General features: G+C 38.2%; 1 protein-coding gene across 1 annotated transcript in view; it reads left to right on the forward strand.

The window, feature by feature from the left end:
* baiap3 (BAI1 associated protein 3) overlaps positions 1–14,522 on the forward strand; it is a 38,841-nt gene that overhangs the window by 1,461 nt on the left and 22,858 nt on the right. The window contains exon 2 of the mRNA XM_031312451.2: positions 6,569–6,711. Coding sequence (XP_031168311.1) covers positions 6,578–6,711 — 134 coding nt within the window. The 5' untranslated portion in view covers positions 6,569–6,577. The remainder of the gene's footprint in view (positions 1–6,568; positions 6,712–14,522) is intronic.

A 14,522-nucleotide genomic window follows, 5' to 3' on the forward strand; every position in this document is an offset into this window, starting at 1 on the left:
CATTACATTTCATTGTTCATCAACTGCGTGAAATTGCAGTCTCATAGAACAGGAGCTGTGGTTGGCATGTGCAGAACAAAATCAGTGTGAATGTCTGTATATGTGTGGCTTCTCCTCTCTTCTTAAGAAGCTGGCTGGTGCAGGTCATAACTCCACTTTAGATGAATCATTATGACTCCCATTAGTCAGTAATTAATAATTTCCTCCTAATATACAGTAAAGCAGTGGTCAAAACTGTCGATAAAAAGCTTTCCCAATGATTCCCCTATGCCACACGTTTAAAGAGACGTCATAGAAAACGTTATGGTAATGCTGCAGAAATATTAGTCAATTTTTGTGTTCGGAAACGATAGTGTGCAAGCTGAAGTTGTATGACACTTGTTTGCAGCACAGCATCTTGTAGATGCAGATTTATGTTTTTGCGTAAACTATGGAAGTGGCATTATTTCTTCTGCATAAAGACTCAACGGCTGCTATTTTTGACAGCAGTGTTAATTGCTGGATTGAGTGTTTTTCGGGGTGACAAAGGATGTATTATATGTGGTACAATAAGCAAGGATTTGTGCTATTGTTTAGGTTTTATATTTTGTGCGTGGCTGTCAGTGATTTCTGGCTGTGGTGCAGATGCCCTTTACAATAGTTCACAACCATCAATTCCTTGGATTTTCTCTTGCAATCAATTTCCAAGCCAAAGTGCCTGTCATCTTGTGCCTTGACAACCTAGATGCTGGGATCTTTTGGGAATAGCAGCATCCAGCCTGTATTTCTTCGGGCCTGCTGGATTATAGATTGTGTTATCTACAGGTGTATACAGTATATATCACATTGATTTCCACACTTTTCCAATTCTATTCAACTGAAAAGCTTGTTAAAGATTTGACAAATAACTGGCAGCTGGATCCATTTAGCCCATGTCCCCAAGGGCTGTAACATTGATGGCCAATGATGAGGATCTTGCTTTTGTCATAAAGGTTATGATAGTCATGCTTTTTTAACATCAGTGCTACAGGATAATCTACTTTCAATTGGGATTTGAATGTGCATCCCCTCAGGCTGATGTGGTTAAATTAAGTTCAAAATGTGCTCTGCTTCTTACATTTAATTACACGAACTGTCAATGTCATCGTAAAAGAAGACGGTTAATACTTCCTTTTCATTTAGGAGGCTCAGGAGGAATGTAATGAATTAAATACATGCTCCTAATTACATTGATTGTAAGACAAAGACATGTAGAAAACCATAATCCCCCTTTCTCTCTCTCTCTCTCTCTCTCTCTCTCTCTCTCTCTCTCTCTCTCTGTCTCCCCCTCATTTGAAACACTCAATAACACTAAAGGATGACGTTTTCACGCTCAGACAGACACTCGAAGAATTGTTCATCAACAAAAGACTACTGACTTAGATGGTGCGTTACTGAAAACCATGCAAAGATTAATCTTGAGGCGTTTGTTTGAAGCTGCTAAGAACCGACTCGTGCAGAACACATTGCCAATCTTGTTTCTGTATTGACATGCTAAGTTTATCTTGCTGTCTGACATCACACAGGAAACCAATGTGAACAGCAGTTAAGATGAGATGTGCAAAGGCATGAGTCACATTGAAATATTATCCATGATTCTGGACTTATTGACTATGTTGGGTTAAATAGTGTACAATCATCTCTATCACAGTTGTGTTAGGGGACGAAGATTGTGACTTTGTATATATAATGGCCTTTATGTTTTACTGCGTTAAGGTGAACAAGGGCTTATTTTCAGACTTTGTAGTATTCCATTTACCTGTATTTACCAGCTCCCTTTCCTCTGCTGTTACCATAGAGACACTCCATCCCTATCAGCAAGGCGCCTTTGGCTGCCGGGCTCATTGGCTCTCACAGGAGAGAGGAAGTGTTTCCCTGGTATGGAGTTCAGCACCAATGTAGCGAGAAAGGCATTTCTTTGGCTTTGATGGTGTTTCCTTGGCAGCCGGCGCCCCACCGGCGATGGCACGTCGACCCGTTTTGTCACTATGGGTTGACGGCTGAGACAGAGTGTTATCCAGTTGGGAGAGATCCACTCCCATAATTGAAATGAGTTCACCTGGGAGACAGCTGCTCTGCGGTGCCTGTTAGCTGTCAACAGTTGGTGCTTACCAGCCTGCATGTAGTGGATATGTGTTTTCTGAGCTGGTGTGTTTGAAATATTTTACCTGTTTACCACAGCGAGAAAACATGCCTCAGGTATTTCAGCTGCACGGCTTTTTAAAGATGTCATGAAGAGAGCATAGCACTGATATATAGAAGTCACCCAGTAAAAAGAGCATAAAACAGTGAACACTGTCTCACCTTACAAAGCCTCTGACGGTCAGAAAACGTACTCCAATGCACCTTAAGGCCTGAGAAATTGTGACTTTCCTGTATTGTAATATTGCATAAAATCTATAGTATGGACAAAAAATCAAACTGCCTGATTCAAATCATCACCAAAATTTGGTAACCCTTTGTGATTCCTTGACATTTAGCAGTAGTGCACTGTTGTTTGTCTGTTATAAATAATTATCAGAATATTTCCTTTTTTAAATATATATTTTTTTTATTTCCTCTGACCTAACTAAAATCCTAAAAAAAAAAAAGAATTTGAAGTGGTAACTAAACTTTTCCACAAGGACGTATGGTGAACCTGACAAAATACAAAACTGATGACAAAGCAAATATATATATATATATATTACGCACCATGCATTGACAAATATAATATTCCTTTTGTGAGAGGTAAAAACAGTCACTCTGTTTCTTATTCCTGTTTCCTATTCCTGTTGATAAATATACATTTTTAAACATAGCCATTATGACATATTTCTAGTACAGCTACAATGGAGAGTGATAGCAGAAAGTATCAACAACTCTGGGATTCAGTCAGATTCCAACAGCAAGAGCTTTCTCAAGACATTTAGCAGTGACATTCAAAAAGCACACAGGAATAAATCCATCATGCATGAGGCAGCTACAGCCGCTTAAATACATCCTGAATCAATACCTTAAGATATGTTGCCATGTTGGCAAGTAGTTGGCAAGCTGAATGTTTATACATCCACCACCTTTGATTGAAAAAAGTATTATTTTATACTGTGCGATTATTATTCATTGCACAGTTTAGAAAATATATGAAATTACTATGTAAAGTAGAACAAGAGGAAATTCCAACAGTTTCTCACTTGGAAATGATACATTGATGATGTCTGACAGAGAAGAAGCACAGACACTTCAGTCTAATGGAGTAAAATGTGGATGCACCAAGTGGATAACAGGTGTCAGCCTCCTGGATCGAAAGCATACTGTCCTTTGGCTCAGCCTATGGTGCAACTTGTATCACAAATTTCTGGCTTACTCCGAGCTGGAAAGCTGACTGCACGCAGCTCTCTGTGCAATTGTCCTGGAGCACCGAATGACAGCAGTCGTACGTGCAAATATATGTTTTATTTTCTGGATCCATTTGGTGTAAGGCTGCAATTCAAAACAGACAATCTTCAACAACAAAAAAATCAACCTTGGTTGTAAATTGTGCAGCATCATCTCAAAATCTCCTTTCACAAGCACACTGAGCTAATTGTCCTCTATTTGTTAATAACAGTGTCTGTTTTTTTTTGTTGGTAGGAAAATCAGAACAAGCTCCCAGCAACCGTGGTTAATTGGTTCTTTTTCACACAGATGTACAGACATCAGCTGTCAACTATTGAAAAGAGTGTCTGACTGTCTGTGTCTTCTGAAACTACTTTTCCATCAATCAAAGCCTCTCTCTTGTGTCCTTGTCATTCCTTTTATTTGAATCTCTTCTTTCTTCGCTGTTGCTCATCAGCAAGCTGACTGTAGGAAGCTCTCAAAAGACCCCAGGTGGAGCCAGCGTCACCAAAGCTCCATCACCGTTAACATGCAACAGTAAATTGGTCAAGCAGGGACAGAAGCGATTGGATGCTGTTAAGGAGACTCTTTGATTTGACAATAAGCTTCATTCTCTTCCTCAGTTGCTAGGCAGATGTGTGAGCATCCCTGAGTGTTTAGCTGTCGGAACATGACATTTATGCATTTAATGATCGTGCAATCAGATAATCTTAATGCTTTTTAACTTGAAATGGATAGTGAAATTAAACATTGCCTGGACTGTAAACAGTTTTGTTGTAATGCAAATGTTAAGTTTTACTTTAAGAATCTGGCAGCCAGCTAATACATGTATTCTGAATGTGAGGGTTTAGTGACCGACTTCAACATTAAACTGGATATTTATAGACGCCCAACCTTCTCTTGAGATTGAAAGGATTAACTCCTAATAGAGGGTAGATATACTGAAGGAACGTGATGAAGTTTAGTTTCTGACTTTTGACAAAAAAAGTCAGAAAGGGGCTTACACTTAATAATATTAATGCCAATTATGTGGTTGAGTTAATCAGATAGAATACCTTATTTATAGACAGTATATATTTAGAATTCCTGTGCCTTCAGACTCAGCTTTGGTCATTGTTAAGAGGATAAATCAAGCTGATATAAAAGCAATTTGCTGTTGCTATTGCAAATAAACTGTAAAGTTTTCTTGACTTTTTTTACTTCGGGAAAATGCAGACGTGCACAGTTTCATTAAATATCCCTAAACAGAACGATTTATTCTTTAGCTTTTCTACTGTGGGGGTCACTGACGGTGCACAATATTATTATGAAGTCATATAATGCAGTTATACTTTAAAGACACCATGAAGCCAAAATGAGAGTTCACTTTATAGCAAATGGCTCCGAGAAAGACCCACTCTTTTTCAGTGAATTGCTTAGCAACACAGTGCCAATCTCACTGAGGTCTCCAGATAGGATCAATTTTTCTAAATTCGTATTTCACAGTCACAACAACCCAAGTATACCTTTTTCTATAAATGCTTGGATAACATTCTTGTGTCTATTGAACCTTATCAAAGTGAAAAGCTGCCATCTGTTTAAAGAAAAGAGAACTGATATCGTATTTGTTATTTGTAATAGAATGCCTGTGGTCCAATATTATCCTAAATTGCTTTCTATTTTAATAATTCTGGTTATTGCTATTAGGAATCGATCATTTGTTAGTCAACATTCATTAAGCCAAATTTTAGGCCCAGGTGGATTAATTAATTGTTTTTTTAAAACGTCTGTTTTTTATTAGCAGTGGTTTCCTGTGATATATTGTTTGTCCACAAAATGCAATGATTGGTCAAAGGGCACGAGATATTTACTTTTGTGATAGCTTTGAGTTAGATGAGAAGATCGTATATACTTGTACAGTATATTGATAATGATGATGATATTGAAGCTACAGCCAGCAGCAGGCTAACTTAGCTTAGCATTAAGACTGGAAACAGCTAGCTCTGCTCTCTTCTAAGGTAAGAAAATCCACCTCCTGGTTCAGCACCTATAATGCTCACTAATTAACAAGTAATGTGGTTACTAAAAACAACCAGTTCAGTTATTGGACACTGAACTGGTTGTTTCATGTCTTTATGCTAAGCTAAGCTTAAATGCTAGCAGCCCCTGATAGAAGTGTCCTGTTGTGAAAGTTAATTATATTACTTACTTAGTGCACACAGTCAACATTTAACTGCCACTGATGGCAAAGCTACCATGTCTTTACCAAGAGGATTAAAGAGTAAATTATACAATAACTGGTTAATTCACTTTTATTATAGATTATAATAATTTTGCAGTACAGGAAGGTACAGGAACTATTACTGAATGTGCTTTATTATTAGACAACTCTGTAAAGCCCACATTACGGTGTTTGGTGTTATAAGCCCCTAACATCATCTTCCAGGCAACGCTGCATGGAAGGCACTAGGGTTAGGGTTAAGGTTAGGATTAGCTGCCTTGAAGTCAATGGTGGGGGCTTAAAACACCATCGAGCCCACATTACAGTACACACCCTACAAGCTCCTATTTTGTTGACCTTCAGTACAATCTTAATATTCTCTGTTTTTTACATCATCTGGCTTTGACTGAGCTGTTTTTGCAACATATTCTAGGTGTAGTTATTAGATCCTCTTAGTTTTTGCCATGCAGATGCTACAGGTCTATGATTAAGACATTCAAGGGAATAATTTCTAAACATAGTTTTTACTTAGCTCTATTTCCTTGACATTTTAATTTGAGTGATACGGCAGCTTTTATGACATCGCTGTGATGGGATTCCTGTGGCTCTCAGCTCTGCGAGGCTTCTTGATTTACATATCTTGCACAAAGTGTGATCCCAAAAATAAAGGTTGATTGACTCTGAACTGACCAGACCAAAAGGTGGAAGATAAATTGCACACCCGCAGCATCAGTCAGGCTCAGACAGAAATAGAACACACCTTCTGCTGAGGAAGAGTGTAATTATGTTAAAAGAGCAAAAGGGGGGTGATTATGCAGCTGATTAGACTAAAAGAATCCCCTGGGCCAACTGTATTTCCAGAAACAACCGGTTTGATAAATATGATCCCACAGCTGAAATTAAATGTATTTTGACTCACTTCTGCATTACACAAATGCTGCCAATCATGGGTTTCACCAGAGTTGATGTTTGCTTTTGTGTGTGCTCTGGCAGTGAAAGATCATGACGACGCTGCTGGACCTGAAGAGTAGTATGCTGAGGCAGGTGCAGAGGAGCCAGTCGCTGAGGAGCCGAAGGGAGCCGCCACCCACCGCCAGCAGCCCCCTAACACACAGTCCTGAGCCCTTACCTCGCAGGTGAGTCCCTGGTGTGCAAACTCACACACTACTGCAAGCACTGTAGATGGATTCCGGTTATTACTAGTGCAGTGCCCGTTGAAAATGTGTCTGTTTGGAACAGGCAATTACTTGGCCTGTGGTATTGCTGCTTGTAGAATTCTTCAAAACCAAAATTGTACCCCAAAATTACTTACAGAAGGACCCCAAACCACTTAATATGCAACTCCACTGTATAGCCTACTACTGACTTACAGTGTAGGCTAGAAATTTAACATTTCAGCAGAGGTGTTAATTTCCATACAGGTTTAGTGGCTTGACGGTTAACGGTGAAGTAGGGGATTTGATTTTGCGGGGGTATTTTGGCGACTTAATTAACCCGACCCAGGGTGAGTCTGATGAAAACTGATGTGTCTACCCGGTTCAACTCTGAGATTTTCTCGCATTGCACAGCGCTCTGAAAGAATAATCTCCGAGATTACATTATGTTCTGCCAGCTCACAGCAATTTGATAGGCCTACAATAGCAGGAAAAGAGTACCCCCGCTGTTGTAAAGCATTCTGCATGTGGCGTCTGCGTGTGATGTGCAGGTTACCTTTCCCCCAAAACACGCCCCCAAACACGGACACACACATATACGTCTTGCTTTATAAGATAGATAGCCTGCCTATAAGTGGCATCACGCTCTGTCTGCACTTGTTGTCTGTATAGCTGGTTGTGCTTTGCATGTGTGGAATTCTGAAACGTCTGAAATTGTCTGAAATTGTCGTTTGTTTATTCAAAGTCAAAGACAGTCCAAAGTAGTGCAACTTTGCACATTTTTGTGGGTCTGAGGTGTATGTCACATTTTAGCTGCCAAAGCACCGCTGCTCTCTCTGTCTCTGGTCCTCAGTGTGTGGGAGTGGCCAGCGGCTAGAGCGGCAAAAGCCAATGTGTGCTTCTTTTATTTATATATGCCAATTTCATGCCCAATATATATACATACATACATACATACATACATACATACATACATACATACATACATACAGGGCATGAAATTGGCACCCGCCCACCCGCCAAATGCGGGTAACTTTTGTGATTGGCGGGTGAAACTGTCAATCTACCTGGTAGCCAATGAGAATTGAGTGATTCAGACTCGTAACTATCGGTAAGCAGGGTACATGGTTGCTTACGGGCCTGGTCCAATCAGGGGCCCGCATCACTGGAAGACATTGATTGACAGCCGGGGCCCCCTATCGCATTTTCATTACTAACACAATCCCAGCATCCCACGTGCAGCCACTGACCAAGCGGGAGTGAGAACGGGTTAAATTAATTTCCTAGTTTCTGATATGAAGACGAGACGTGTAGGTGATTCGAACATCTCACATTACAAACAAAACGTACAGCGAAAGACTGTGCAAAACATTTCAGACTGTCCTGCCAACCTGTAGACATTTTAACATCAATGTACGCTGTAACGATTTTTCACTCTAAAGTCAGCGCTGCTGTTTCAAATTGTCGGCTCTCTGCAGCGGGCGGGGCTGCTCCGTTTCCCCCGCGACTGACGCGCACACACAAACACACACACAGACACACAAACACACGCACGCACAGACACACACACAAACGCACACGGTGGATGCAGGAAAAAACGCAGATGAGACGTACAGGATGACCTAAATTGAGGACAGCTACGTTATTGTAAGTGTAATGATAAGTTAAAGTCCAATAAGTACTTTATTAAACCGTATGAATGTGTGTCCAAGGCCAGGATAGGAAATTAACTAAACAATGTAAAGATCAACAAGCCAATGACAATGACAGATATGTTCATATTTGATTCATCCAATAAATTATTTTGTGTCTTAAATCCACCAGCCTTTTTCATATTTTACCAACATTTGCAGCATCCTGAGCCTTTTTGGTAAAGTTCCTAGAAAATCTCAGCCTAGAGTAATTAATTAATAGTAATAAGTATTATTCTCCCCAAAACAAGTTTCCTTTTTATTTATTTTTTTATTTTTAAGAACTATACAAAAAACATTCATGTGTTATGGTGCGCATTCACCAGTGTTTTGTTGTTGTTGTGGTGTGCGTAGGCTACTCCTGATTTTGTCAGTCATCTCATCTCTTATATGCAGTGGCATAACGAGCCAACACCGGGCCCCTATGCAGGATTATCAAGGCGGGCTACCATCAATAGGACAGGATCATAGAGTCACAGCAATTCCTGTTTTTCACCTTTATGACGCAAAAAAAAAGTGGCTGGTAAAAAGTCCCTGTGGCAGGTGGATTTAAAAATCCACCTGCCACAGTGGCTGGTGGTCAAAAAAGTTAACTTCATGCCCTGTGTGTGTATGTATATATGTGTGTATATATATATATATATATATATATATATATATATATATATATATATATATATATATATATATATATATATATTTAACGATATCTTTTGCATTTCTAATCCAAACAACGTCAAACTTGGCACTGCACTTACCCGTGCCTGTACCAAGACACCTGTCAAGTTTGAAACCCATCGGACTAACTGTTCGAGAGATATGCGCATAAAACACACACAGACACAGACGTTCCTTCAATTTATAGATTTGTTTTTTTTCATGGATATGGCTTTGGTAGAATTTTGGTGGTGTTTTGTTTAACATGTTACTAATAATTTTACTGGGATTTCAGAATTCATTTTCATAAATGTTTTAACTAATGAAAATGTAGAGATGTAATGAAATCCTTCTGGGGCACGTTAAGTGGCAGAAGCTCTGCCTGAACTTATGATATTAAAAGTAAAGTTGTGAAGCACTCTGCTTTTCCTTACATTGCTGTCAGACACAAATTAAGCGTCTGCTTGAGTTTAAGCAGCAGGATCCAGACTCCTTGTGAATATATTACTGTTTCTAGCTAAAGTTATTATTTTCTTGATTGGTGCCGCTTAGGACAAGTAAAAGCTCCCATAATAAGAGTATTTTTTATTTTTTAAGGAAAATTAAATTGCATTCAGTGTAGCTCAGGAAAATGACAGCCTTTCAAAGACAAGCTCATTGTCATTCTTTTTTTTTTTGCCTGGCTGTCCTGCTGAAGCCACAGGTCATTATTTCTTGTCAACAGAATGTTTTAATGCGTTTGACATTTATTCCAGAGTTGTAACTCGCTGTGAGCAGGAAACACACAAGCTGTCTCTCCCCCATGGACACATCAACCACACTATTACATGCACAGTCAGGCTCTGAGGGCATCATAAATGCTACTGTTTTCTTGTGTATCAGTTTACACCACATGGTTCTGATGTCCATTAGTCTCCTTCTGTGTGTGTGTGTGTGTGTGTGTGTGTGTGTGTGTGTGTGTGTGTGTGTGAGAATTTATTATACATGAAAGTTACGGGTACATGGGTTTATAAATGTTTGATGTTTGCACCCTCACAAATGTGAGGATGTATTGGTTTTCTAAGTTCTAGTAAATTAAATTTTTTTGGGGTTTTGCACTGTTGGTTGGACAAAAGAAGCAATACTTTAGGCATTGGAAAATTTCGATGGCTATTTATTTGAAAGACGTAGCTATTAATCAGTTGATCAAGAAACACTAGACAAATGTACTTTTCATCTTTCAAACATGCCATCCAGATATTAAAATAGATCTCAGGAATATGAAGATGTTAGATAAACTGTATAAAACATAATTCTTACTACTATAGTAGTATTTTATTATAATAAATGTACACTGTTTGGAGTTAGTCCAGATGTTACTCTTAGCAGACGCCACTTCTCTTATAATATTGTAGGGGTTTTTTTGTCATTAATGTAAAATTCAACACCACTTCATTTTTGTAAAGGAGATGCTCACTGTTTGACCACGGTCCATGATTTATGTGTTTTTATTATTTATTATGTGTTTTTATGTAAATACTGTATCCATGTACTATATGTGTGTATGTATATGTGGATATGTATATTTGTATGTATGTATTATTTTTTTGTTCTATTCTTTTTTTTTTTATTGTCTGTAGGCTCTTTAGGTTTCTCTTGTAATGTATTGATTAATGTCATGTGTTACCATTAGCTTGACAGCGCTGAGATCTTGGGGGAGAATAAACAGGATTACTGGATTTGATCTTGTCTGACTTCTGTCAAGGTTTATTAGTTTTTTTTTTCTTCTTTTTTAAAGGTTTTCTGGTGGAGTGTTCCGCCTCGTAGCAACAAATAAAGTGGCACAGTTAATATCATTCATCTGGGTTTTTTTCAGTCTTGTTTTGAAGCTTCATCTGAAGCCAAAAGTAACATGAGGTTTCTATAGCAACCTAAACACAGGCTGCTGCTGTGTGAACTTAATACTTGTACTGACGACGATGTCTATTTTTAACGTGGAAGATAACCTCAGATGTTTTGTTGGATTTCTTGGATCAATCTTGAATTTGAAGGACTAATGATTGACCATTTTTCATGAATGTTTGTTACTTAATGCATATTCTTGATCCTGTCCCAGTATGTTTTATTTATTTTTAGATTTTTTAATTATATTCTTAATGCAATTTAATGTAAATCTGCTCCTATAGGACCCTATTTGTGTTCTTCATTAAAGACTGATTTGAACTGTCACTATCTCACCTTTTTTCTCATTTCCCATGCCAGCTCCCTGGTGCTACATCCTTCCCACTGAGTCTCAGCTGTGCACGTACCCTGAGCGCTCGTCATTAGAGGCAGGCTGTTGATCTTTGTTATCCATTCAGACTGCTGCTGGCCTGCCTGCTCTCTCACTTTAATTGAGAATTTGCAAATGAGGCCGGGTAGTTTTGTGCGGCAAGGTCCACAGTTGTTGACCCAGTAGTACAGTCGGCTGTCAGAGCTGAGCTCTCATAGCAGAGACCCGCACGTTGGAGGTGAACTTTTTAATTCAGTTGAGCAAATTATGTTTTTGCCTCTATGAGAGAGACAGTTGTTAAGTCTGTGGAAATGCACAAGACACTGTTGGAGATCACCAGGCATTCTATAGCACACAGGGATTTATATTTAAAATGTATATTTTGGTTTATTATTGTTTGCGTATTTCACTGTTTTTTTTCATCTGTCAACAGCGGTGGACTTCATATTTCACACTTGCCTTCACTCTGTTGAATTGTGAGCTTGCTGCAGTGTCATTCTCATTTTTTAATTGATGCAGAATAACACAATCAATTTAGAATGACATTAAACAGAAACCCCTAATGTGCAGGCAATTACAGTAATTATTAATGACAGCTATATTATAATTTTAAAGGATAAGGCTGGTGTTATTCTGTGTTTTTATTGTCAATTAATCTCATTAAAACACCAAGACCAACATGTGTTATTCCGACTCAATATTTTCCTGATCTGCCCAGCTTGTGTGTGGCAATCAGCCCCAAGCCCATTTGTTTCTATATTTACAAATCTTTAAAACCAATACTATAATTCAAATGTTCTAAAGTCTCTCAGCAATCCTATCAAACAGGAGTAAACAGTGTATTTGTTGGGGACTATTTTTAGCCGAGGATTAATAGGCCTTTGGTGCTCTTGTGCAGAGGCTCCAAACCTTTTTTGGCATTTGACCCCTTCAAATAAAGCAGTCCACTACACCCACCATCACAGGTTTCAGATGTCTATGCCTTTTGAGGGGTTCCACCAAAGTTCAAGCCTGTACGAGCAAGCTGTTAGAAAACAAGCTGAAAGAATCACTGCAGACTCTCAACACCCTCTCTTCCCTGAATATGAACTTCTGCCATCAGGGAGGAGATTCCGTGTGCCAAGATTTAAAACAAACAGACTAAAGTTATCGTTTATTCCAACTTCCATCAAGCTGCTGAACTCCAATAGTAAATCTTAGCCCAGCAGAGCAGGGGTGCAGTAAATACATCAGCACTTTTTGCACCTCACACTTTAATTATTACAGTTCACTCTTAGGACGTTGTGTCGTTCGTGCTGTCATGTGCATCCTTCTTTTGTGTCTTTTGTGTCTTAGGATGCTGTGCTGATCTCACTTTCATGTTGATTTTATCCTTTTGTATTGTATTTGTATTTTATTCTATGTTAATCTGAGAATGTTTTTTTTGTTGGTTATGTTGTGAAGCAACAGATTGTACCACTATGTCCAAGACAAATTTCCCCTTGGGGATAATAAAGTGTATTCTATTCTATATTCTAGTGTGATTTCCCCTCTAAACATCTCAGATTCTGTCATTTAAACAATTGTTAGAGGCTTGACGAGATAAAACATATTTCACAAAAAACACACAGATCACAGAAAAGTTCAAGAAATGATTGCTCTGCTTTGTGTTTTTCCCTTTCCAATTAATCCTCTCTCGCCCCCTTGGATTTATCTAGTGACCCATTGCCTAGAAGTGACAATTTAAGGCACAAGAATGGTGTATGTGTGATTCACTTTAAATAAACTATAGTGCATGTGTTCATTGTATTGAAGGGACATTCAACAGTGTGGCTCATTGACGTGGTTTTAATAGTTTTTGGACAACAATGGGAGCTCAGTGGCACAGAAGAATAAGAAATCTGAGGCTACACAGGCAATACCTGTTAGCAGGATCACTTCATTGTTGGTTTTCGTATTTTCAAATAATGCAATACTACTATTTTTATGATATGACCTAATACTGTCAGATACATCCAGGAGTCATTTTCCTTTAGCTCAGCAATACTTAAGTTATAGCATAACGATACTGTACAGTACTATATTGTCTTGGGGAACAGAAACACTGTAATAAACAGAAACATTTTACATTCCTTATTTTGTTATAATGTTAAATAACAAAACAAAAGCAATACTATCCAATAGTCCACATCTCATTAGATGTGACATGCTTCATATATGCTTCAAATATGAAGAAATGTATATATCATCAGTAAACCTTTATTTTATGATCATTCACTTAAAAAGAAAACCTCTCTGATTTTATTTCGTTCGAAAAATCGCAACTGAATCCACCTTTCTGATGGCATCAGGATAATCCTTTTTTTTTGGATCAAATAGATTCCAAACTGAGGGCAGGTTTGATCCAGATCAAATGTAAGATCAGATTACATGATCTGATCTTAGTTTTCTCTTTTTTCACGATACTTCAATATTATTGCGATTTTAAACATATTGCAATATTCTGCGATATATTGCAATTTATTATCTTTTTTCAAACTTTAAATTTTTCCCAATTTGAAATTATGTCTCCAAAAGGAAACTTTGTCAACATCTGTTTTATCTAAAAATATACATTTCTCTGTTTGTTCATCTCACTTCAATTTTATTGCTGCAAAATGGGATTGTCAAGCAGACAAACTGACCAACACATATATAATAATAGATCGATACTTAGCACCTGTGTATCGATACAGTATTGCCACGGAAAATATTGCGATACTATGCTGTATCATTTTTTTTTTTTTTCCCCTCCCCTAATATTGTCTGATAAATAAAACACGAGTAACATATATCAGAAGTCCACTGTTCAGGCATTCTTGTAGTCAGGAATCATGTAAGAGCTTCCTGTTGGAGTTGCCCTTTGCCTGTTTATAAATGTCATGTTCCTGCACGTTGAGGAAGTGAAAACTATTAATCACCATTGTGAAGATCCAAGTTGAAAATAATTTCCCACTAAGCTTCTGTTCTGTCTGTCAGTAGAGACTGCTGTTTGTTTCACAAGTTGTTGAATGAAGAAATTCTGCAATCATATCTCCACATTAGGTTCTTTTCACCTGTAATATTTTGTTGCTTAAACAAATGTGTAATTAGAGTAAAACAAACAGTCTAGTGTGTAGTATTGAGGAGGGGATCCTTGTCATGGAGATCCTATGTAATGATAGGAGCTGCAGGCT

This window comes from Sander lucioperca, chromosome 21 (genome assembly GCF_008315115.2).
Source record: "Sander lucioperca isolate FBNREF2018 chromosome 21, SLUC_FBN_1.2, whole genome shotgun sequence".
Lineage (NCBI taxonomy): Eukaryota > Metazoa > Chordata > Actinopteri > Perciformes > Percidae > Sander > Sander lucioperca.